The following is a 23,021-nucleotide window of genomic DNA, read 5'->3' as shown; positions in this document are numbered from 1 at the left end:
GCTCAGACTGGAACGTTTGCGTCACATGGTAGGTTTCCCGCTTTTCTTCACATAATAAAATGTAGATCCTAGGTGTGCCTGTTCTCCCAACTCAGTGCTCTCCCCTCGGCCACGCGGAGCCGCCAGTTTCCTCCCACTGGAGCCTGTTTCCTTCCAGCCTCGTGTGCTTTTTCCTCTCCATTTTCTTTTTAACCCACTGAGCCCCCCAGGTGCCCCATCTCCGTTTTCTTTTTAAAAAGACTCCCAAACAATACAAGAAACACAGCAGAGTTTAGCATCGTGGTTACCTGTGCGGGGAAGGACGAGGAGGCGACACAGGGGACACGAATGTTTTCTCAGGTTGGGTGCTGGTGTGTGGCTGTTCGTGGAAAAGTCTTTGTGCCTTCTCTGTGTCACACTTCACACTGAACGCGTCAGGAACTATATTTAAACGACGTGAGGGGCTCAGTGTGCCCCCCTCTTTCTGTTCGTCCCTAAGCCGGGTGCATGGGACCTGGGCATTTTTAGCGACCTGGGCCTAGTCTTCAAATTGGGCTGTTCGCTTTATCTTGTTTACTCAAGAGAAAGAATCCTACTGGCGTACTTACTTACTGGTAGGGTTACGTGGCCTGGGGCCAGTGGAATTGCTTTATTACAACAGCTTAACTCCTGAAGAGTTCTCCGGAACGCTCTACACAGTCCTGCGAGAATCCTAGCATAGAGCAGAGTGCTTCCTTGTTTTGACAGCTGGCGTTACTCTGGCCTCTGACCGCTTTCAGAAAAGCGCAGGGGCTCACAGAGCTGACCCGAGAGCCCGTCCTTTTCATTAAATGCTCAGCTTTTGAAGTTCTCAGCCTGGATGTGAAGCCTTAGCTAGACATGGCCCTGTCACCCCGCCCCGCCCCCACCTTCAGATCTCAGAGGTGCTGAGTCACTGCCTATGACAGTGTTTTTTCTTTCTTAAAAGATTTTATTTATTTGTCAGCGAGAGCGCGCAGGCACACGGGAGAAGGAGCGGTAGGCAGAGGGAGAAGCAGGCTCCTTGTTCAGCAGGGAGCCCGAAGCGCGGCTCGATCCCAGGACCCCCGGATCATGACCTGAGCTGAAGGCAGACGCTTACGAGACTAAGTCTCCCAGATGTCCCGACAGGGCCCTTTTTTTTTTTTTTTTTTAAATTTCAGCTGGCCACTGTACGGTAAGTACGTCCTTAGTTTCTGACGCAGCGTTCAGTGATTCACTTGTTACACAGAACACCCAGTGCTCGTCACAAGCGTGCCCTCGCCCCCGACGGGGTTCTATTTTAGGGGATGTGAACCCCTCGATGCAGCGTTTCTCACAGGTGATCTCTCACCGCCTGCGCTGAGGCAGGCAGGTGCCCCTCGGGTGGAGAGCGAGTCCTTCGAGAGAAACACTAGGGAGGGGCGGGAGGCCAAGTGTCAACAGCGTGTGACGTAGAGCTGGACTGTCCAGAAGAGTGAAATCCTACTACCGCGTGCAGCAGAACTGACCCTGCTCAGCACCCAGAAGCTACAGAGCTTCAGATCCAGCCCCTCCCTGCCTCCCTGCCCCCCTCTGCCGAACCCCTGACGCTCCTTGCCCTCAGTTTTCCCGTGTGTAAAACGGGATAATGGGGCCTGTCTGCTCATGGCTATTTTGAGGACTCGAGTAAGAACAGGCCAGCACCTGCAGATACTAAGCCCGTCTGTGTGGCATTACTATTCCCGCTTCGGGCTGCCCCTGTCCCTGACGCAGCGGGGTTTCTGCCAGTTGGAAACCACATTTGCTTCCCAGCAGCCCACGGTGAGTTCACTCTGCAAACCAGGCCTTGGGAGGCTCCTGGTGGGCTCCCCTGCGTCTGCTGGTGGGGCGTGTAGGTCGAGACCGACATCCTCCATGCTCTGGTTGTGGTCAACCCCCCAGCCCCGGAGGAGGGTCTCGAGAAAAAGGGCAGATTCAGATTCAGCAGGATGGGGTGCGGCCCCGCGCTGTGCGCGTCTGATGAGCTCCCCGCTGCCGCCGCGGCGGCCCCTGGACCCGAGAAGGGCCTGGGCGCACGGGGAGGGCGGCCAGGCCCCAGGGGTGCGCGCCCCAACTCTGTTGGCCAGGAGTGGCACCGGAGGCCTCCGACCGCCACTTCCTCATCTGCGAAGCAGGTTAAAAACCACTTCCCCGTCCCTGGGGACGGTAATGCTGTGTTAAGTGGTTGGCCCAGTACCTGGCACAGCACCTGGCAGAGCAAGGCCATAATGAAAGGCAGCTGTTCTCACTGTGGGAGGCTAACGGCCTCTGCCCATGCCCTTGGTGGGGAGACTGTTCCTACCAGATCGGCTTTTGGGCTTCTTGAATTTTATATCCCGTGACTGACTTGAAGAACAGGTCCGTAAGAACTGTTAGCTCCGGTAAGGCCTGCCCCGATGCCCCGCTAGGGGCCCGGGTCCCCTGCCCAGCCCCGCTGCCAACTCACCGCCGTGCTGCACGTTACTGACCCTCTGGGCCCCAGTGCTTTCTCAGTGGCACAGAGGCCACTGTGTACGGTCCCGGTCCGGCTCCTGCGGGGGTGAGCTGGTCCGCAGTTCCCAACGCGGTGGCAGTGGCCACACTGGGGTTCCGCCTTCCGCCGAGTCTGTGTCCTTCGGCCTGGCCACACGGGGACAAGCCGGTGTCTACTCCAGGAAAGGGCCTCTCTGGGGGCAGACATCCTAGGCCTATTCGTTTCCGGACATAAACAAGTTGGTTATAAAGAGTGACAGGTCAGACGGGAGCAGACAGCATTTCTCAGCAAGGAGACTTCTGGCAGGGGTGGGCGAGTCACACATTCCTGGAGGAAGATGTGGAGACCCCCCCCCCTTTCAGGACAGGCAGAGAGGCCTTCGGGATAAAGGTACTATGTTGGTGAGTACACCCACACGTACGTTAGCGCGTCTGTGTTCGCTGCCTGGTAATCCTGTGTGCTGTCGCAGTTACCGCCGCGGGGTACATTACAAAGCACCCGAAGAGCGGGTAATAACCATTATTACCCTAATTCTGTGGGTCAGGAACCGGAAGGCACAGAGGGCATAGCTTGTCTTGTTTGATGGTCTCTGGGGCTCAGCACAAAGACCTGAAAGCTCGGGGACACTCCATGGCCGGGGACACTCCGAGGTGTCTGTCCTCTTTGTTCATCTGGTGGCCGGTGCTGGCTGCTGGCTGGGACCTCAGCGAGGCTGAGGAAGGTACGTGTGGCCTCACCGGGTGGCCTTGGGCCGCCTAATGGCCTGGCAGCCCTGGGCTGGGCTAACGTCTTACGTGGGCGCGCAGCTCCAAAGCGGAGTGTTCTGGCGAACAAAGCGGACATGACCTTGCTTTTTAAGACCTAACGGTGGATGCGGTGCAGCATTGTTTCAGCCACGTTCTGTCAGTTACGAGCAGGTCATAAGCACCCCAAATTCAACAGGTGGATGGCAGCGCGGCAAGTTTCTAGGGGAAGCATTTGGGTCAGGAGAGGGTAGCTCGATTTTTTGAGCCAATGGCTGCCACATATGCTTCTCTGGAAAAAGGTGATTTGTTACACGAAGCCAGGAGCTCTGGCCCTATTCGGGAGTTTCCCGAGCACCTCACACCGTATCGATGGCACATCCAGAAATATAATCAGAACTGTGGGCCAGGCGCTGTTTTAAGGGACTCATTTACTACAACACCCCCCGAAACAGGTACTATCGTTACCCCAGTTTACAAACGAGGCACTGGGATGTGAAGGAACTTGTCCAAGGTCACAGGCCCCTGAAGCCCTGTCGCCGGAACACGGCCGCCCCGCGCACCACCCTCCTGCTCCTTGGGCACATTCACTCCTCCACGTGGCCCCCCCCGCACACTTACTGGCACCTCCACGTGCCAGGCACGGTGTCAGGGACCCCGTGTCCGTGCAGGGAGCAGACAGAAGGTCCTGAATCCTTATGACGGCCAACAGAGATCCAGTGTTCAGAGTCAGCATTTACAGGGCAGTTTTGGAGGAAATAAGTGATGACTGTTAGTGAATTAAGTGTTCAGGGCACCCTGTTTAATGCAGCTGAAAAGGATCCAGGAAACCCGCAAAGGCCCGTCTGACGTAGGGCGAGGGCTCAGAAGCCAGGCGGCCGCTCGTCAGATCTGGGCTCCACCACTTCCTAGTGTGTCAGCCTCGAGCAAAGTCCTCTCGCCTCTGTGACCCTGGCCCCTCACGTTTCAATGGGGCCTCAGTACCCACCGTGAGGGCGCCTAGAACAGCCTGGGAGCCTAGTAAGCTCCAGGGAAGGGCAGGCTCACCCCCGGCAGGACCAGCCTGGTGTCACAACGTGGCACAAGGCTGACATCTAGTGGCCATTGTCGTGGCTGGGTCTTCACCCGGCAAAATCGCTCCATCTGAATCGATCCATTTTCTGTGCCGTAACATCTCAGCTCCAGACCTCCTCTATCAGACTCTGAAGTGCGTGGGGACCCCACAGACCCCTAGAATAATGTTCTTTTGCCCTGGGAAGCGACTGATTTGTTTATACATATAGATAGATGTGTGTGTGTGTGTATTTTTTAGAGAGGGCGGGGTGGGCAGAGCAGGAGGGAGAGAATCCCAAGCGGACTTCACACCTAGCTCAGAGCCCGATGCAGGTCTCAGTCTCATGATACCGAGATCACAACCTGAGCCGAAATCAAGAGGAGGACGTCTAACCGACCGAGCCACCCACGCGCCCTGGCAAGCAGCTGCTTTAAAATGGGGTAACTAACATGCAAGGTACAAAGCACAGACAGGGCCCAGGAGATAACCGTGACTATTTCTTGAGCACTTAGGTGCAATTTCGGCCTCACAACCACTCTCTGACGTTAGTACTAGGGTCCCCACTTTATAAATGCAGGAACTGGGGCTTGGAAAGCTTCTGTGGCTTGCCCTGGGTCACAAAGCTTGCGACAGGGGCTGGACTCTGAACCTGAGGTCTGGGCCTAGGGCTGGAGCTCCCCACCTGCTCCCAGCCCACTCCACACCCCCTACCCCAGGGCCCCCTTCTTTCCTGCTGGAGACCAGAGAGTGGCAGCAGGGGGAGCAGGGTGGCTACTGACTGGCAGAACTGGGCCTGCTAAGGCAGAGGCCGCACGTCAGGGACATCCATGAGAGGTCGACCCTGCATGGCACTGGGGACCATCCCAGAAGACTGGACACTGGGATTCTCTCAGGGAGCAAGAGAGAAGAGGCTGGAGGCACCTGTCATCTCAGATTCAATGGAAATTGATCAGAAGGCCAATTCCTCCTAAAAGAGGTTCTCTGGTCTCAGCCATCTGCACACTTGTAGGGCTTGGGGGGCACTTCTGTGGAAGAGGAAGACCAGGAGTGGCTTATGGGCTTACCTTTAATTGTAAAACACACACACTTGTTGAGAAATGTGGAATACAGGAAAATATGAAGTGAAAATCTGAGTGCCTTTCTCTGCCCTCTCCTCAACTCACTGCTCCGAAGCCAACTGTTTATCACGTGTCCTTCTGGCTCTTTTATTCCTTTCAAGTATCCCACATCTCCATACAGGTGCGCATGATCTTTTTTTTAAAAAACAAAAAAGGTTATTCGGTTCATACCGGTCCGTCTGCAAGTTTTCTCTTCCTTAACGTCATCATTCTATAAACTGACAATTAAAACACGTTAGAGCTTTGTGTTTCTAAGAACCCTTTGTAGACATTTTGAAGAATAAAATCTCCGGGTTCGGCGAATAACAGGCCCTCATAGCTGTGTGTGTCAGATCGCTGTGGGATTCCGCAGAGACGTGGACCGCTTGCCCATGAGGAGTCAAAGCGAAATCCCTGTGGGATTCTGCCCCGCAACGTCTCCCCCTGCCCCCAACTTTCTCCACACAGGTGGCAAGCGGGGAGGTTGCCCGTGCGTTCTCTCCGCTGAGCACTGCCCGAGCGCCCTGCTTTTCTTCCTTAGTTCCGTATTTGTCAGGAAAGGCTGGCGATTTCCTCTGCACCAGGAAGGGGTTGGAAATACCCGCAGCGGCTCTCAAAGCTCACCTCCCGCTGTAACCAGGAATGAACACAACCCTAAGCCTTAAGTGTGCGGAGGCCCAAGGACAGTGTCTGCTCCCTAATGACTGCAGCGACCCCAGAAAAATATACAACCAGGTCAAAGGCCTTTTTTAAAAAACGGGGGGCCAGGGACGCCTGGGTGGCTCAGTTGGTTAAGCAGCTGCCTTCGGCTCAGGTCATGATCCCAGCGTCCTGGGATCGAGTCCCGCATTGGGCTCCTTGCTCATCAGGGAGCCTGCTTCTCCCTCTGCCTCTGCCTGCCATTCTGTCTGCCTGTGCTCGCTCTCTCTCCCTCTCTCTCTCTGACAAATAATTAAATAATAAAAAAACAAAACAAAACAAAAAAACGGGGGGCCCTGGGGCACCAGGCTGGCTCCGGAGGTGGAGCTCGGACTCCTGATTTCAGGGCAGGATCTCAGATTCCACGTGGCTCCGGGTCTGCTTTCTCCCTCTCCCTCTGCCCATGCGCAAGCTCTCGCTCTCTCTTTAAATAAATCATTAAAAAAAAAAAAAAGTTGGGGGCCCTGAAGCACCTGGCTGGCTCAGTTGGACCAGCTTGAAGTCTCTGGGCGCGTGAGTTCGAGCCCCATGTTGAGCAGAGCTTACTTTTTTTTTTTTTTTTTTTAAACTGGGAGCCCTTGGACTGCTGATGAGTGACTGAGCCTCTGCTGTGTCACCTACTCATTGACTGCGCTGCCGAATGGGACAGTCATCCAGCAGATGTCTGCAGACCGACGTCCTAACGCGGCTGTTGGCGACACAGTTACGGACACGGGGTGGATTCTGCAAGGCCTGCGAAAGTTAGAGCCACACGCATTTTACAGGGAAGGGTGCCGCCCGGCGACGCTGTCCCTGCACACACGCGTTCTTTCCGACGGCTCGACTGAGCCGCCAGGGAGGGGCCGAGCCGCGGGGAGCCGGTGGGGGGCCAGCGCCGCGGGGAGATGGCTTTGCGCCGCCGGGCCCCGCCCCCGGACCGCGAAGGAACGTCCCTGGAACGGCCGCCAGAGGGCGCGCGCGGCGCGACGACCTGGAGCTTCGCGCTTTGTCCCCCCGCGCGGCCCGTCGCCCGGCGCCGCGGCGGGAAATACGACGCGCTCCTCCCGGCCACCGCCTCCTTCTGCTCTCGCGCGCCTGCCGGGGTCTGCCCTGCTGTGATGGAGGAGGAGGAAGAGGGAGCGGCCGAGGAGCAGCAGCGATTCTCCTACCGACAGGTACGGGAAAGTCGGGTTCCCGCCGGGCTGGAGGGGGACGGCGTCGAGCTTCCGGAGAGGGAAAGCCCCCGAAGCCTCCGCCGCGCGCTACCTGGGGCGCGTTCCCGGGGGCGGAGAGCGCGCTCCGGCCGCCTGCGCCTGCGCCAGCTGGGCTGCCGCGGGGGGTGCTGGGAGGCGGTCTCCCGGGCAACGCGGGTCGGAGTCGGGCGGAGGGGGGGCCACCTCCTGGCTGGGACAGCCCGGTCGGCCTTCTCAAGACAGGGCTGTGGTGAGGACAGGGTGTGCGCCCGGAAAGGGGATCCAGGCGAAGCCTTCCGCGCGTGGCCCGGCTTGTCGCCGCCGGGACGTGCGCGCTCCGACCTGCAGACGCGGGGACGGCGTGCGAGCGGGATGGCCGCCCGGCTCCTTCCCGCGTGGGTCTCAGCCCCGGCCCCGCAGCCCGAGCGGCGCGCGGCTCTGCCCCGGCCCGGCCGGCCTGCAGAAGCCGAGCGACCGGAACCACCTCCCAGGGCGGTTGCGGGCAGCGCCAGGAACCAGCGCCCGGCGCGGAGGCCCGAGACCGAACCGCAACGCCCTGAGATGATAAAAAGCAAGAACCAGGGCGGCCGCCCCGAAGAGGGTGAACTGAAGAGCCGGGAATGAGCTCAGTGCCCGGGAGCTGTTTGCGCACCGGCTCCCTTTCTCTTGGGAAGCGCACGGTTTCGGGAAAAGTTGGGAGAATAGTGCCCGCAGCAGCCGCGCCCTCACCCGGAGTCACCCGTTGCTAGCGGCTGCATTCATTCCTTTGCTCTTTTTTTCTGAGTCACTGGAGATTTCATTGCGGGTATCTGCACACTTTCCCCTTAGGTTCTAGTACCTTCGTACGCCTCGCCCAGTGACCGGGGTGTGCATTTTCGTCCGTGACCTCCTGTACCACACTCAGGCATTTACTGTTGGGAAAATCCAGTTGCCCGACGTTCCGTCCGTTCGCACAGTTCCCCGGTTGTCCCGAAGCTGTTTCTCCTACTGGTCTTTTTTCTCTCATCCAGGATCCAGTCAAGGGGCATCACGTGAATTTAGTCATCCTGTCTCTTTGATCTTCCCTGGAACAGTTCTCCTCCACCTTCTTTGTCTTTCCTGACGTGGACGGTTTTGAAGAGCCCGCTGATGGCAAAGGTGTCCCGGGAGATCAGCTCTGAGAGCTGGGCTGTCTTCTCCAGTTTTGCATTCTCAGACCCTAGTACAGAGCCTGGCCTCCCGTGGACAGTCGGTGCTTGCTGAAGAAATGAGTAAGGCTGCAGAGATGGGCGAGCAGGCGGCCGCTCATTCCTCCAGTGTTCTTGGCGCTGGGTGGACAGGAGGGAACGAAACTGACCGGGTCCTGCCCTTGAGCAATTCAGGATCTAGGGATTCAGCCTTGAAGTGCAGTGTTGTCTGCAACACTGAAGAAGGCACTTGGCCCCATCCAGGAAGCGTGCAGAAGGAGGAGGGACAGAAAACTTCTGGAACATTCAGAAGGCTCCCTGTCCTGTTCCTCTAATGACACCCCCACATGTACATAAAAAAGATGACCGGGGAGGCTTTTTATCCCTCCCAGGGTGATGGCCTCTTTGTCTTCTCCTATCATAGGCCTCAACTTACCTTCTGACATCTGAAACTAAGAAAGGTCATTGTCCTTGCTTATCTGTCTGGCCTTTCCCCGGGGGTCCTGGACCCGTGTTTCTGCAGTTCCTCCTCCTCCTGTCTCAGCTGTGAACACTTGCTAGTAGAATTTATGCTGTTTGGGGTTCAGCTGACCCCCTGTCCAGTTCAGTTCTGTCCCTAGCATAGAGAAGGAGCACATCCAGGGGCGCAGTAAGTTTGTTGACAGCAGACTGAGATCTTGGCCTGGCTTTGTTTTGCTTCTTTGCTCTTCTGCGAGGGAAAGCTCTGTTCCTGAGTATCTGAAAGGGTTGCTAAGGAACAGTGAGGGTCCTGGTAAGGAAAAGGGAGGGCTAGCAAGCCAACAAATCAAAAGAAGGTAGATGTGTCCTCATAGGCCTTTCCCAGCATGGTCCTGAGCGTTTGTCCTTTGTCGCATGCGGGCCTGAGGCTGGCAGAGACTCGCAGCAGAGGGATGGGATCCTTTCGCATTTCACGAGTAACCCTTGTCTGGTTTTTCATTGTTCCCGAAACACCTAGCATATGCCTTTGCTCAGTAGGAATGGGTACACGTTTGTGGAATATCTGGGGGAAGTCATGCGGGTATTTTGCAAGTGCGAGTCTCACTTTTCTCCCCGCTGACCTGCCATTGTAATTCCTTATCTTTACTTGACCTAAATCATAACCATTAGCAAGGAAGTAATGTTTCTCCAAGTCACACTCCAGAGGGCCTCACTAATTTATTAGTACACTTGAAAAGTCATGCAGCCATTATGGAAAGTGCTGAAGGAATTAGGCTGAGCAGACCCTCTCCTCGGTCTTAATTTTCAGAGACGCGGAGAGCTCTTAACTGCAACCTCACCCATGAAGTATTTTGCTTTTTTGCTTCAGAGGCTGAAAGCAGCTGTCCACTACACTGTTGGTTGTCTCTGCGAGGAGGTCGCATCAGACAAAGAGATGCCTTTCAGCAAACAAACCATCGCAGCAATCTCGGAGCTGACCTTCCGCCAGTGCGGTATGAAGCCAGGGCCTTCTTCTCTGTGGATAGAAATCTCCCAAGTAGCTTTGCCCGGGAGAAACGTGTGGCTGGTCTTACCAACAGATGGAGAACATTACCATCGGGTGCTATTCATGAAACATTCCTTTTCCTGGCTGTAAGATTCAGATGTTTTACGGAAACAGCTACTTCTGTTACCTAGCACTGGGCACGAACCCCTTTATTTCTTCTGTTTTAAACTGCCTGGAACATTAGTGTAATAGACATTGTAATAGACGTGACATTTTTATTTCATTGCTTTATAACATTTTTATATCGCCCATGCCATGTTCATATGACAGCTGAGCTTGTGACGTTGGTATCTGCCCGACATCCAGGAAAACGAATGTCCTCTCAAGCCTTAACTTGTAGCAAAATTTAAAGCTAAGGGCTAAGGGCTAGTTTCATGGAAGGAGAGGTGTGGCCACAATGACCACAATTATGGCAAGGAGGTCGTAATGAATAAAATACACAACCCAGGCTAAAGGCTCCCAAAATAGAAAAAGCCAAAAACAGCGAAAAGCTCCTGGCCAGGGGTGGGGCGGCCCGAAGTGCCTCCTCCCGCCGCGGAAGGGGCTTGTTGCATTAGTCACTGCGTTGTGGGAGCTGAGGTTGCACTTTGCCTCCTTCCGAAATAAGAGTGACATGAAGATCGCTAAAGTACTTCTTTTTCTCTTTCAGAAACTTTTGCCAAAGACCTTGAAATGTTTGCAAGGTGGGTAGAGAGCTTGCGTGTCCGATGCCGTGTGTGGTGATGTCCTATTCGCTCTCTCCATCTGCTGGTGCATTTCAGGAGAGCTTTCAGGGGTGTGTGTGTGTGTGTGTGTGTGTGTGTGTGTGTATTTATTGGAAGCTCATCCCTCATCGTGATTCTGCAAGAATAGAACATCTGCTTTAATCACATTCATTCAGACTTGATTTGGCATTTTTTTTTTTAAATATCTTCTGAGTACTTTTTGTCAAAGCAGCAGAGTTGTTCAGTTCCCGGTTAAAAAGGAACAAAGAACAGCTCGAGGGCTAGGAGCGCGCAGGGCGTGTGTGTCTCGCAGGGCACCGTGTGCCCGGTGGCACAGCGCCCAGTACCCAGCTGCCAGCACCCAGCGCCCGCCCGCGCTCAGCCCCGGGTTCGCGGCGTCTGTCACCAAAGAGACACACTCCTTGAGAAGTGGGTGACTTGCTTTCAGCGGGGACCCTGGAGCTTTTACACGTGATTTACGCTCATCTCTTCAATTAGTATCTCAGGTAATTGAAAACAATCGCAACGAACTGCTTTTACGGAGCAGTTTGAGTGACGGGGGCCGCGAAGGGCTAACGCTTTCCAATTTGCTCCCACCTCTGAGGCGGTGCCAGCCTCTCCCACAGCCCAGGCTTTCACCTTGCTCCTCTCAGCTCTTTGTTGCTGGGGTGAGTATTTTGAATGAATTAAAGCAGTAGGGTCTCAGAGGGCAGACTCTAAATCTTTCCTGTCCCTGTGTATATGAATCCCTAAAAACCGCTCAGCGTCGCCAACTTGGCCAAAAGGGGTAAGTAAGCTAACATTACGGGATACTAACAGCGCCTGCCATTTCTTCGTTGTAAATTCAGGTGGTGGATCCTTACGCGGCGCCCACTACCTCCCCCACCGTGTCCCCTGCGATTCCATGTGTCCCCCCTCTTGCCACGTCTTTCCTTTTTTCGGAAAATACAACTTCTGTTTATTACGAAGGGTGGCACAGAAATTAAATATGTAAGCACGTGATTATTTGGTTTGAACATAAAGTTGATCAGCCCCGAGCTGGGTTTCTGCGTCTCAGCACCGCTGGCGTTTTGGCCCGGCTCATTCCGGGTTGCGGTGGGGCCTGTCCTGCACATTGGAGCGCGTTTCTGGGCCTCTCCGGCCTCGCCCTGGTAGATGCCAGCAGGAAGCCCCCAGTCACGACTTTACCTGCCTTTTCTATGTTTGCTGTGGGAAAAGACAACGAGCGTTTTTAGTTGCTTCGGTAAAAATACTAGAAATAAGAACAGAATTGGAAATATTTAGCATTGTAATACATTGAGCTTTCAGGACTCTCTGTTTTATGATTGCATAAAGAGGTTGATTTTCTTTTGCTGGCTGCTTGGTGGGTGGGGGGAGAGGGGTGTGTGTCGCTTAGACTGTGAGCTAGGAAGGTGTGTGTCGCTTAGACTGGAAGCTCCCCAGGGGAGGGCATTACCTAAGTCAGGGGATCTGTGTAAGGAGGCTGTCTGGCTGCTGTTGTCTAAGTGGGGGAGGAAGAGGCTTACTGAGGGATGCCTCCCCTCAGTGTCCTCCAGAGCTGTTCCCTCTCCCCCTGTCCTCTGAACCCTGAGCCAACACAACTGTGGATTTTCTTTGAAGACTCGTCCTTTGTCTGTTTTCATAATACTAAAGTTTGCTGTCATATAAAAAAAAAATCCTGTTTTAAAGTTTATCACAAGGTGGGGGTAAGGGAGCTCCTGGTGGCCCAGTCCGTTAAGCATCTGCCTTTGGCTCAGGGCCTGATCCTGGGGTCCTGGGATCCAGCCCCACATCGGGCTCCCTGCTCAGTAGGGGCAGTCTGCTTCTCCCTCTGCCTCTCCTCCCTGCTCATGCTCACTGTCTCGCTCGTTTTCTCTCAAATAAATAAATAAAATTTTAAAAATATTTAAGTTTATCATGGAATAGAATTGATATTCCCAGAAGGTAAGCTTTGTTTATCCTGTGGTTTTGTGTTTTCCCCGAGGCCACTGTCTTCTAGAACTGTGAGTCCTGCAAGGAGTCTGAAGGACTGCTTCAGGCAGCTGTGTATGAAATGGTCTTTGTAAGCTGGCTGGGGACCTAACCGGGATTTGTAACATTGTTCCCATGAGGAAAGGGGTTTAAATTTGATACAATTCACCTGTGGAAAATTACTTCCCAATTTAAGTTGTGAATTTCCTTTACTTGGCTTTGAGATCTCCAGTCACCTGATACTGTTAACGGGTTAAAGATGTCACATTTTGAAGAAGATAGATAGGAGACAGTAAATAGATTCTAGGAACATTTTGGGAATAGTCTTTAAAACCTGTGTTGCTAAAAGTATTATATGAAAAACTGCTTTGTAATTTTCCCCCTGGGTAATTTTCTGGAGTCGTCTGTTTGATTTAGAGAGTGTCTGATGTGCGGGGCCGTTCTGTTTAGGGAGGCGCTGGCATTAAAGCGGGGTGCAGAGCTGGCACATACCAAGCTGCGTAGCGGAGAGGCTCGGCCTTGCGGTTTCCCGAACACTCCTTGCAAACAGATCAATGAACCTCACTCTGCAAACAGGTCACTATGCTGCTTCCTCCTGCTTGTTCCTTTTGTGGCACTTTGCGAAGCATGTGAAAACCAGCAGGGCAGCCCGAGCGCGTGGCTGAAGACCATGCTGTGTCTGTGGCACCTAACCGCCCCCTCCCCCTCCCGGTACGTCTGTGGCCCGGCACCCTGCTTTGTGGTGGCTCTGATCTCCCCTTCTGACTGTTCCCCTTCTCTGCTGGGCCTTGCGGATGGCCAATTAGAAGTTGTCTCCTGAAGTGGAATCTGTCGCCACAGGCAGATGCTGTCAGTCGTGAGGCGAGGACATGGGCCACCTGCACATTTAGTGGGATGTGATGGTTTAGTTCGGCCAAATTATGGAGTGTAATTTCTGTGATTTTATCTTTAACGGAGCAAATAGTCAGTGAGGACTGTGTTGGCCAGTCTACTGGTTATCAAGCTTACAAAGATGCCTACTTATTCCTGTGCGCGAAGTTTCCACTTATTTTTGGCGGAAGTGAGAAATGGCAAGAAATGGTGTAATTAGGGGTGCCTGCGTAGCTCAGGTCATGATCCTGGAGTCCTGGGATCGAGTCCCATGTCGGTGTCCCTGCTCGGTGGGGAGTCTGCTTCTCTCTCTCCCTCTGCCCCTTCCTCCTGCTCATGCTCTCTTGTTCTCTCTCTCAAGTGAATAAATAAAAATCTTAAAAAAATGGTGTAATTAAAGCAATAAATTATTCACTAGAGCTTATTATCTGAAATTACCTTTTAAAGCAAAGTTAAGAGGTCTGGAATGAGAATTTGAGTCCAAGTTGTGAGCAGGACACATTCCCCCATTGAAAGGACGTTCTTCGTTCTAGCTCGGCTGTGTCTTGCTGGGAGGTGTGGTGTGGGGGGGGGGGGGCGTTTGCCTGAGCTGCTTCCTGTCATTCAGCCCTCAGAGAAGAGCTTCTGGGTCTTGGGATCTTTGTTTTTCTGCTTCACATCGGTTTAAGCAGAGGCGATCTTTGTGCCATGAGGTACGGTGCCACATTCTCTTTCCGCTAAAGGCGTGCGCAGACGTGCCGCTTGTGCCTCCTGCGGTGTTCCGTGTGGCCGTTGTGCCCAAGCAAGTGCCCACTTGGGCCCCCGTGGCCTCGGGTGGAGGACGACAGATGGGCTGCTGCTTCCTTGGTCTCTTTATTTAATTAGTGTCTTGGCGAAGTCACTCCACTCATTTTTATGTCATTGTTGCTTAATGAATTTAATCTAAAAAGATGGGCTCCTTAGAGATCCTTGCTAGTTTGGAGTCTGACCATGAACTTTTGGGTTTCATCAAAACTCGAAGTGATACTAAACATTTGGGTGAATTGTTCCTGCCCTTTCTACAGACACGCGAAAAGAAGCACAATTAACACCGAAGATGTGAAGCTCTTAGCCAGGAGGAGTAATTCACTGGTGAGAGATGAATTTCTTTCCTCACTCCCCTTTCCCATCAGAATACATTATTACCAATTAATCACTTCCAGCCATGAAGCGATTCCCCAGGGCACCTTGCATTAAAAACGAGAGACGGTTGAACCATTCAGACCTGCCCGCAATTTATAGTCTCTCTTTCATTATGATGGATCTTGCTAAGCCAATTTGAAATTTTCTAATCAGCACTCTCTAGATTTCATAATTTGCCTTTTTCGTAACATCTCAAAACTTTGGCCCTGTGTTTCACTTAGCGCACGGTGTCAGAGACAGGCCGCAGGCTAGAGCGTGTGGGGAGAGTTGTGCTGCGGTGCCCACAGCTCTGATGGGCCGGGTATGGAAGGAGGGTCCGCACAGCCAGAACGGGCAGAAAACTGAGCGGGTTTCTATCTCTCCAGAGAAATCTAGATGTCGTCTTGGCCACACCCTCAATTTCCAGCTGATGCTGTGATCACCCCTGACCAGTGGCTGCGACCCGGGGCAGCCCCAGGGCAGCCGAGGTTTTCTGACTTTGTCTGATCCTGGCAGTGGGGATCCTTCCCATTCCCCATCATGAGAGCGCCACCAGGGCAAACCTCTGTCTCTTCTCTGCTCCATCTGCGGTGCCTAGAATAGGGCCTGGCATACAGCAGGAGCTCAATAAGTAGTTGCGTAACAGTTGACAAGTTTACAGGGGGCTTTTGTAGGTATTATTTTACATATATTATTTAAACCTCATAACCACCCCCTGAGGATTTTTCATAACATAATTTATTAGCCCGATTTTACAGGGGTGGCCGCTGGAGTTCCGGAACCTCGCAGAGCTAAACACGGAGCTCTCGGGTGGGTAGCCGAACCCAGACGGTCTAGCCCGGAATCTGGTGCTGCTTCCACTGGGCTCTCTTTCCTAATACCCTCTCTCCAAAGTAGAAGTCAAGGTTAAGGATGATGTGCTTTCTAAGGAAAACAGCTAAGGTGGCAGGCGGTGCTGTGTGTCCGCAGGGAAGATACTTCTCTCTCTCCAGCCGTTCTGTGTGGGTCACGGCTGGTAGCTGGCCGGCTTCGGCGAGCCGGGTCTGCCTTTTGCAAGGGAATGAGCAGTGCCAGTCGTCTTAGAATATTAGCTGGGAAGTTATCTGTTTGTTGGACATATGTTTACTTCCAAATACTGTTTCTATTTTGGGCTTTTAACTTTTTTTTTTCATGACAGAGTTGTGGAGTTGGTAAAATTTATGCAGTTTCGTAAAATTCTCCCCGATGGCTGGGCCTGGAGTTATTTCCCCGTATCCCAGGCCCTGGTGCATAGGAGCTGCTCGGCGATGTTAGCGGGACGTGCTGAGGGGGTGTGGATGGTCCTGGGGCCTGGCAGTATACGGAGGCCTGGAGTGCCTTCTGCTCGCCCCACATTTGAACTCTTCCGATCACCCGAGGAGCTCCTGCCTGTTGGGTAGCAGCGTGGGCAGCCGTCGCGTGATGTCTGGAGTTGACTGCTTCTTCCAGAAACAAATTGGAAGTTCTGTTTCACTCTGAGGAATGTAACCCAGGGTTTTCCACCCAAATTCTTTGGGTGGGGGCGGTTAGGAGGGGTGTAGACTCCCTTCCCCTTCCTAGGCTTATAGAGTGGCTTCACAACCAGCCAAAATGTAATTCTTTAATTTTTTTTTTTTTTTTTTTGTAGCTGAAATACATCACAGAGAAAAACGAAGAGCTCACTCAGTTTAACACAGAACAAAAAGCAAAGAAGAAGAAGAAGCTAGAGGACGACAACACAAAGTCAGTGGCTGCGGCTGCCGACAAGGACGGTTCTTGACCCTGTGGCCACCCGCAGACGCGGCCTCCGGCAGGGGGTGCCACAGGGAGCAGCGCTGCTGCAAAGGGATTTTTGAAGGGATCAGTAGAGATTAAAATAAAAGGCTAAGAGGCTTGCTGGGCTGCATTCTCTGAGTCATTGGCTGCAAAAGCTAGCGTCCGAGCAGGAGATGCTCGAGCGGAAGGCTCCGTGTGTCCCCCCGGCACCAGCACAGGGGTCCAAGTGGTCACTGGCGTCGATCATCAAGTGGTGGCCGCAGTGCCATGTGCTTGACTTTTTCAAGCAAACATCTTCTTTATTCTTTATTCAAACTTCTCCTTAAAGCTGCTTTGTTAGTTCCGTCGCTCGCCGGTGTGGCTTTTAAGCCTGCATCACGTGTGACCAGGAGGTAAATGGGACGCTCACAGGTGCACGTTTGGAAAATGTCCGTTTTCAAAGGTGATTTTCTCCAGAAACACAGCTTATGCCACTTTTCTCTGGCCATCTTGTAGTTTAACTGTGGTTCTATGGGGCGAAGACTTTGCTTGAGAGGAAAACCTCCATTCGCCAACGCTTCCGTGTGGGGGGCTCTGGTTCGGTCTTTGAGGGCCGGAGCTTCCAGTCGGGCTGTCTCCTCTGTGGGGTGTCGGGGGCGCCCAGGGCATGCCCGTGCCTGCTGGGGCAGGAGGGACAAGGAACGGGACTGCATTCGGGAGCCCTCTCTGGGCCAGGCTTCCCCGGGGCTCCGCATAGCACCTCCGTGCCCCCTCACGGCCTTACGGGATGGATCTGATTCTCCCCACTTCACTGATGTGCAGACTGAGGCTTGAAGAGGTTGGGGCACTGCCCAGGTCTGCTGACTGATTGAGACAGTATTCACCCTGGGGGGTGCTCACGCCCAAAGAGGGGGCGAGAGAACAGAACAGGTGTTCTGGATAGGACAGATACGGATCAGCGAAAGACATCCCACAACAGTTGGCTCTCGAGGGGACACATAAGCTGTGGGCGCAGGAGGGCCCCGAACACAAGCTTCACAGTCACACTGTGTCAAGTGTCACACCAGGTGAGAGAAGGGAATCCTAAAGCTTCTGTCCTGAGCGTCCTGCTCCCGAGATCCGTATCGCGCAGCTTCCTTTCCGGGTTGGCTCTGTATGTCCGCATCAGGCGACGTGGGCGGCCGGACGCGGCAGACTTGCCGCAGGGCCACAGATGGGGATGGACCTCCGGGTCTCACGACTCCAGTGGCGGTGTGACTCCCTGTAGCTCTGTCTTCTCATCAGCGAGGTAGGGCGTGCGTGACAGAATGAGGAGGACCGCTGTTGGGCGTCTCGTTTTTATGGCTTCCATAGCTCTCTGAACTCCGCATCCACGGGACTGGAAGTGAAGAACTCTGGGTGCCGTGGGGGTGCCGTGGGGGTCCTGCGTCTACTTGCAGGGCAGGGGGGAGGGGATGGGGGAGACCCTGGCCCTGGCAATGAAGTTTTCTAGCCAAGTCTGAAACTCGACTTGATGTTCATGTAATCTTTTGGTGTATTTGCACATTTATGTATGATTATGTTTTTGAAGATTTCGTTTATTTGAGAGAGAGAGTGAGAGAGAGAGCACGTATGGGGAGGGGAGGAGAGGGAGAGGCAAACTCTCCGAGGAGCTGGGAGCCCGATGCGGGGCTCGATCCCAGCACACCTGAGATCATGACCTGAGCTGAAGGGAGATGCTTCACCCACTGAGTCACCCACATGTCCTGTTTATACTTCAGATGAGAAGGCTTACAACACGTTTTTCATGGCTTGTAGCACAGGAGGGGTCAGACTCTGCGAGGAAGAGCCGACTCCCTTTCCTGGGTTCTCTGGAGCGCCCTCCCCCTCCACATATGCTCCACGTGGGGTTTCGCTCACTCTGGAATGTCCACAGTGATCATTCTGTGTGATTCCATCTTTGGGGACAGATGGCAGAAGGGACTTGTGGAGGGCCCTGCCTCCGCGGGCTGGCTTCCTCAGAGTCCTAGAAGCGCCCCTAAACTTGAACCTATTAACCTTTTATCAGGCGATGAACCAGATAAGGAAGTGGGTGTCTTTGGAAGGAATGTGTCCTGGTCACATGGAAGGGGGCAACTTCCATTTATAATACTTGCTGTCTTCTTGTTAGACCAGTTTCTTGAAGCACTTGAAATAAAGGGCCGCTGGTGGCGTGTTATTACTGAAATTCAGCGGAGTCAGGGAACTTTGAAAGCCTCCCTTTCTGCACACAGCGGCAGCTGGAACGCGCCGGGAGAGGTCTGCGCGGGCTCGAGCACAGCCGAGGCTTTAAAACCTGTAAGGCCCAGGGGCGCCTGGGTGGCTCAGTGGTTTAAGCCCGTGCCTTCGGCTCAGATCATGATCCCAGAGTCCTGGGATCGGGCCCCGCATCAGGATCTCTGCTCAGCGAGGAGCCTGCTTCCTCCTCTCTCTCTGCCTACTTGTGATCTCTGTCAAATAAATAAATAAAATCTTTAAATAAAAAATAATAAAACCTGTAAGGCCCAGAAAGCCTCCACTGGGACATGCTTCTTCCTTTACTGAACTGTGGAATTTCTAAAGAGCCCCTCGGGGTCCTTTAGTCCAGGTTCCCCGCCACCTGGGAACTCCCGCAACATTCTCCAGGGACAAGAGCCCTTCCGGTGATGGGGCGCTCGCTCTTAGGTTTCTTCTGTACTTAGAGAAAAGTCCCACCCTCAAACTTTCTCGGTTCCATTTGGACCTTTAGAAGGAGCACTCTTGTTTAAAATACTTCAGGACTGAGCTCCTTCTAATCAGAAGTTCCCATGTGACATCTTTCCAGGAACACGTTCTTGCCGAAAACCTTAGGTTATCAGCTTCCGGAGGGCAGGCTCTGGGCTGGAGAGGTGAGGGCGGGTGCCTTGTGCGGTGTGGGGCTCGCGGCAGGCACCCGGGATACCCGGACCCCGGCGTGTAAGATGTGCTGGTGGAATAAGTGGGAGCGCTTGGGTTGCTCGGCTCTTGGGGGGGGCGGGGACTCCCACATGGAGAAGGACGGAGGATGTCTTCTTCTTAGCGCTGCCCGATGTCCGTGCCTCTCGTGGGCTCCGCGTGGGCTGGGTGCTTCACGGGCGGGACCTTTGCTGGTCCTCGCAACAGCTCTCTGAGGGGGTAAGTAGGTACTGTCTTTTTGTAGCCCCATTTTACAGATAAGGCAACAGGCCACAGAGAGGCCAGGAGCCAAGCCTCCAGCCCTCTCCTCGAAGGACCAACACCGGCGGCCGCTGGCTTAAAGGCAGCCCGTAACGAGGGCAGTGGCCTTCCTCCACCCGCGGCACCCACCCTCCCCGGCACACTCCCATCGCGCTGGAGCCGTGCTTCCGCTCGTGGGCTGTGGGGGCTACCCCCTGGCTGGGCTCTCCCGGCCCTGCTGGCGTGGGCGGCGTGGGTCCTGCGCGGTTCTGTGGATGCGTGCTAGGTGCTCGGAGCGTCCAAGAAGTCCGTCCAGTAAACTCGGCAAGAGGAAGCCGGCCGAGCTGCTGTGAATTTCTCATCTGTAAAATCTCTCCATCTGGGGGGCACCCGGCAGCCTTAGTCAGTAAGGGAGGGGATCCTTGATCTCAGGGTCATGAGTTCAAGCCCCATGCTGGGCATGGAGTCTATTGAATTAAAAAAAAAAAAACACCTCAATTTTTAATACCATTTGTGGGAATTTTCTTAGGCAAAAAACCATTATTTTCGTATAGAAAGAAAGGACCAAGCAGCCTGCGGTGATGACCCATGACTCCTTGGGCCACGCCCGTTTGGCCTAGAGTCGCCACAAGCCTCCGCAGAGCTGGGGTGAGGATGGAGATTTCGCGGGGGGGTGGGGGGGGGGACGGGGGCGTGAACCAGGACTTTGGAAAACGGAGAGGGTCCGTCCGTCTTCACTTTTGGAGAGAGCCGACCCCTCGGTGGCCTCCCTCTTCCACTTGGAACCTGGCCGTGGCTGCTGGCCCGTGTGGCAGGTCTGTGGCCAGTGACTCAGTTTACCAGCTGTCTCAGTTGGATGAAGCCGGTCTGCGCATTTGCCTGTGGAATTCTGAAACCGGGGCCGGGGAAGGGGAAGCCCCGGCGGGCGGCGCACAGGGGGGCTCCACGCTCCGGCCTTCCCGGAAGAGCTGGTCAAGCGCGGGTCATCGAGTCGGAAGTCGCAGGTCCCGCCGGGGCGGCCCCCGCGCTCCGGAACCGGCTTCCCTCTCGTCTGGGTTTGCAGCCTCCCTGCCTGCGGTTCGGGGAGCACCGCCGGCTGCTCCGAGCGCCTCCCTGCACCCCCCAGGCCCCCCTCGTCTCTTCGGCCCGCGGCGGATCCCGTCACACCTCACGTGGGCGGAATTTCGGCTCCTCGGCTCCTCGGCCGCCGCTGAGTTTCTATTGTGTGAAATCACTCGGCTTTGTGCTCCCGCCTCCCGGCGCGGCGCGTGGTCGCCAGGAAGCGGGGCCGCGGGGGCAGCGCACGTGTCCTGCCCAGTCAGCAGCTCCGCTCCCAACACCCGCGGCTTTAATGAAGGGGTTAACTCTGTTCCAAAGCGCTTTTGTGGGCTGATGGCTTCGGCAGGTGCGTCACTGCCTGAGTGTGAGGGAAGCGGGGGCACAGGCTTTTGACAGGCACCGAGACCCGAAACACGGCCGCAGGTGGAGCTTAATTAAAATGCCCCCCGCACCCCACCCCTCCACGAGACCCAAGTGCACAAAACACCGACTTCGGGGCTGCCCAAGACGAGCAGCCCCAGAGCTTCGGCCCTCAGAATGCCGCCACCTCTTTGCTTGCTGCTGCTGCTGCTGCTGCTGTCGTCGGGGGCCACAGCTCCGGCGGCCCTGCCCCTGGAAGGTGGCCTCGAGGGACACGACGACCAGGTGAGTAGCGCGACGGGCAGGCGAGCCCGCTTTCTGGGCGGCTGGTTCCTTGGCCTCCTCGGATCGCCCCCGTCTCCAGGGCCGAGTGTGTGTAGGACAGTCAGCAGGCAGGGCTGACCCTTGCGGTGTGCCCTTCAGCTGTCCCCGGGGCCCGGGATGTCCCCTCTTAGACCACGGGTTCTCGTTTACCTTCCGCGGTCCCAGCAACCTGCAGAGAGCTCGGACACTCAAGGGGGAGCCTCCCTGCCCGGCCATCTCCAACGCGTCATCTTTGAAACGGCCCGCATTATTCACACATGCTTCTAGAATCTTAATTTATAGGTATGGGACTCTCCTCACTGGTGCAGATTCATTGACATCATTATAGTTTCTGTTGTGAGAATTCGTAACTTTGTAAGGTGATTTATATTTCTCTCTTTTTTCCCCCCATTTTGAAAAAGTTCCAAGAAAGAGTACATAAAGTTGGCCATTAAAAATGGATTTTTCTCTAAAATTACCAGATGAGTTTCAGACAAGTCATTTATCATCAGGTTACTCCTAGAAGCTTTCTAAGGAATTTGAAAGAGGGGAATATCACGTCTCAATCTGATCTGTCTCGAAGAGTAATTTGTGGACATCCAGGAGTCAGACCGGGCACTTGGCGGCGGGGAAAATGATAGATTTCCTGACCTCTTCTAATGAAGGACCTCAGCCAAGATTATGGGCCAAACAAGCCATTTGTTTTCTTTGAAAATTCTTAACTTTTCCTTCTCTAATTAGAACTATTTCATTAAAGTATTCTCTTAAGTTCTTCATCCTTTATTTTATTTTTTAACTTTCTCATCCTTTAAATGGAAATGTGATTTATTCTTCTGAAACATCCTTTTTTTTTTTTTTTTTTTTTTTTAAGGAAGGAATTATGGATCTTTTAATGCTGGCTGAACCAGATGGTTGATTATTTTTCTTTCCTTTGTTCTCTGCTTCTTTTTAAAAGCATCTGCAGGAAGGGATGGAAATGAAGAAAAACAGCCTCTTGACTTTCCTGGCTGGGTGGTACCAGTGGGTGTCCCAGGCGGGTGCAGCTTCCTTCACAGGAGGGGGAGCCGGGGAGGCGGCCAAGCGACAGGATGTCCCGCCCCCTCAGCGGTCACTGCGGGAGAAGACACCCTGCAAGGATTTCTTCTGGAAGACCTTCTCCTCCTGCAAATAAAACTCCACCCCCGATCGCTCATGCAAAGGAGTGTAACGAACCATCTGAATAAAATGTATTAACAGCTGTGATCTTTCTTCTACTTCCCGTGTAATATGAAAAGTTTTATTTATTTATATCTTAAAATATTTTATTTTTAGGGGCACCTGGGTGGCTCAGTGGGTTAAAGCCTCTGCCTTCGGCTCAGGTCATGATCCCAGGGTCCTGGGATCAAGCCCCGCATTGGGCTCCCTGCTTGGCGGGGAGTCTGCTTTCCCCCACCCTCTGCCTGCCTCTCTGCCTGCTTGTGATCTCTGTCAAAAAAATAAAATAAAAATCTTAAAAATAAGTATTTTATTTTTAGTAATGCCACGCCCAACGTGAGGCTTCAACTCAGAACCCCAAGATCGAGAGTCCTGTGCTCCACTGACTGAGCCAAGAGGGCGCTCCCCAAAGTGGACATTTTTGATAAAGATTTTCATGTTTTCTGCTGTATGGGACCCACTGGGCTTTCTTTCCACCTTCGTTATGTGCTTGGAAGGTCTTCCCTTGTCTCCCTTCCTTTGATTTAAAACGGCTAAAGGTGACATATTTAGGAATCTAGAGTGACATCTTACTCAGTTTGTTTTCATAGAA

The 23,021-nt window shown here is 53.8% G+C and overlaps 2 protein-coding genes across 2 annotated transcripts; both read left to right on the top strand.

The window, feature by feature from the left end:
- Positions 1–6,947: 6,947 nt before the first annotated feature.
- On the top strand, positions 6,948–16,541 carry LOC111154631 (centromere protein S-like). The gene is made up of 5 exons (XM_022514372.1): positions 6,948–7,217; positions 9,729–9,852; positions 10,555–10,588; positions 14,494–14,560; positions 16,236–16,541. The coding sequence occupies exons 1-5, from the start codon at positions 6,948–6,950 to the stop codon at positions 16,365–16,367; spliced, it is 627 nt and encodes a 208-aa protein (XP_022370080.1). The 3' UTR covers positions 16,368–16,541.
- A 4,568-nt stretch (positions 16,542–21,109) lies between these two features.
- On the top strand, positions 21,110–22,406 carry LOC111154632 (cortistatin-like). The gene is made up of 2 exons (XM_022514373.1): positions 21,110–21,217; positions 22,191–22,406. Exons 1-2 carry the CDS (start codon positions 21,110–21,112, stop codon positions 22,404–22,406), a joined length of 324 nt encoding a protein of 107 aa, XP_022370081.1.
- The last annotated feature ends 615 nt before the right edge of the window (positions 22,407–23,021 follow it).

This window comes from Enhydra lutris, unplaced genomic scaffold (assembly GCF_002288905.1).
Source record: "Enhydra lutris kenyoni isolate GAN:26980312 unplaced genomic scaffold, ASM228890v2 scaffoldscaffold38, whole genome shotgun sequence".
In the NCBI taxonomy this organism is placed as follows: domain Eukaryota; kingdom Metazoa; phylum Chordata; class Mammalia; order Carnivora; family Mustelidae; genus Enhydra; species Enhydra lutris.
Note: the sequence above shows the minus strand (reverse complement) of the source record. Positions and strands in the feature narration are given on the sequence as shown.

Coding starts and splice junctions, on each gene's coding strand:
- LOC111154631 (XM_022514372.1), top strand. CDS start 6,948: ATGGCTTTGCGCCGCCGGGCCCCGCCCCCGGACCGCGAAGGAACGTCC. Junction 9,853..10,554: donor GCTGACCTTCCGCCAGTGCG/GTATGAAGCCAG, acceptor TTTCTCTTTCAG/AAACTTTTGCCAAAGACCTT. Junction 10,589..14,493: donor GACCTTGAAATGTTTGCAAG/GTGGGTAGAGAG, acceptor CCCTTTCTACAG/ACACGCGAAAAGAAGCACAA.
- LOC111154632 (XM_022514373.1), top strand. CDS start 21,110: ATGCCGCCACCTCTTTGCTTGCTGCTGCTGCTGCTGCTGCTGTCGTCG. Junction 21,218..22,190: donor TCGAGGGACACGACGACCAG/GTGAGTAGCGCG, acceptor TCTTTTTAAAAG/CATCTGCAGGAAGGGATGGA.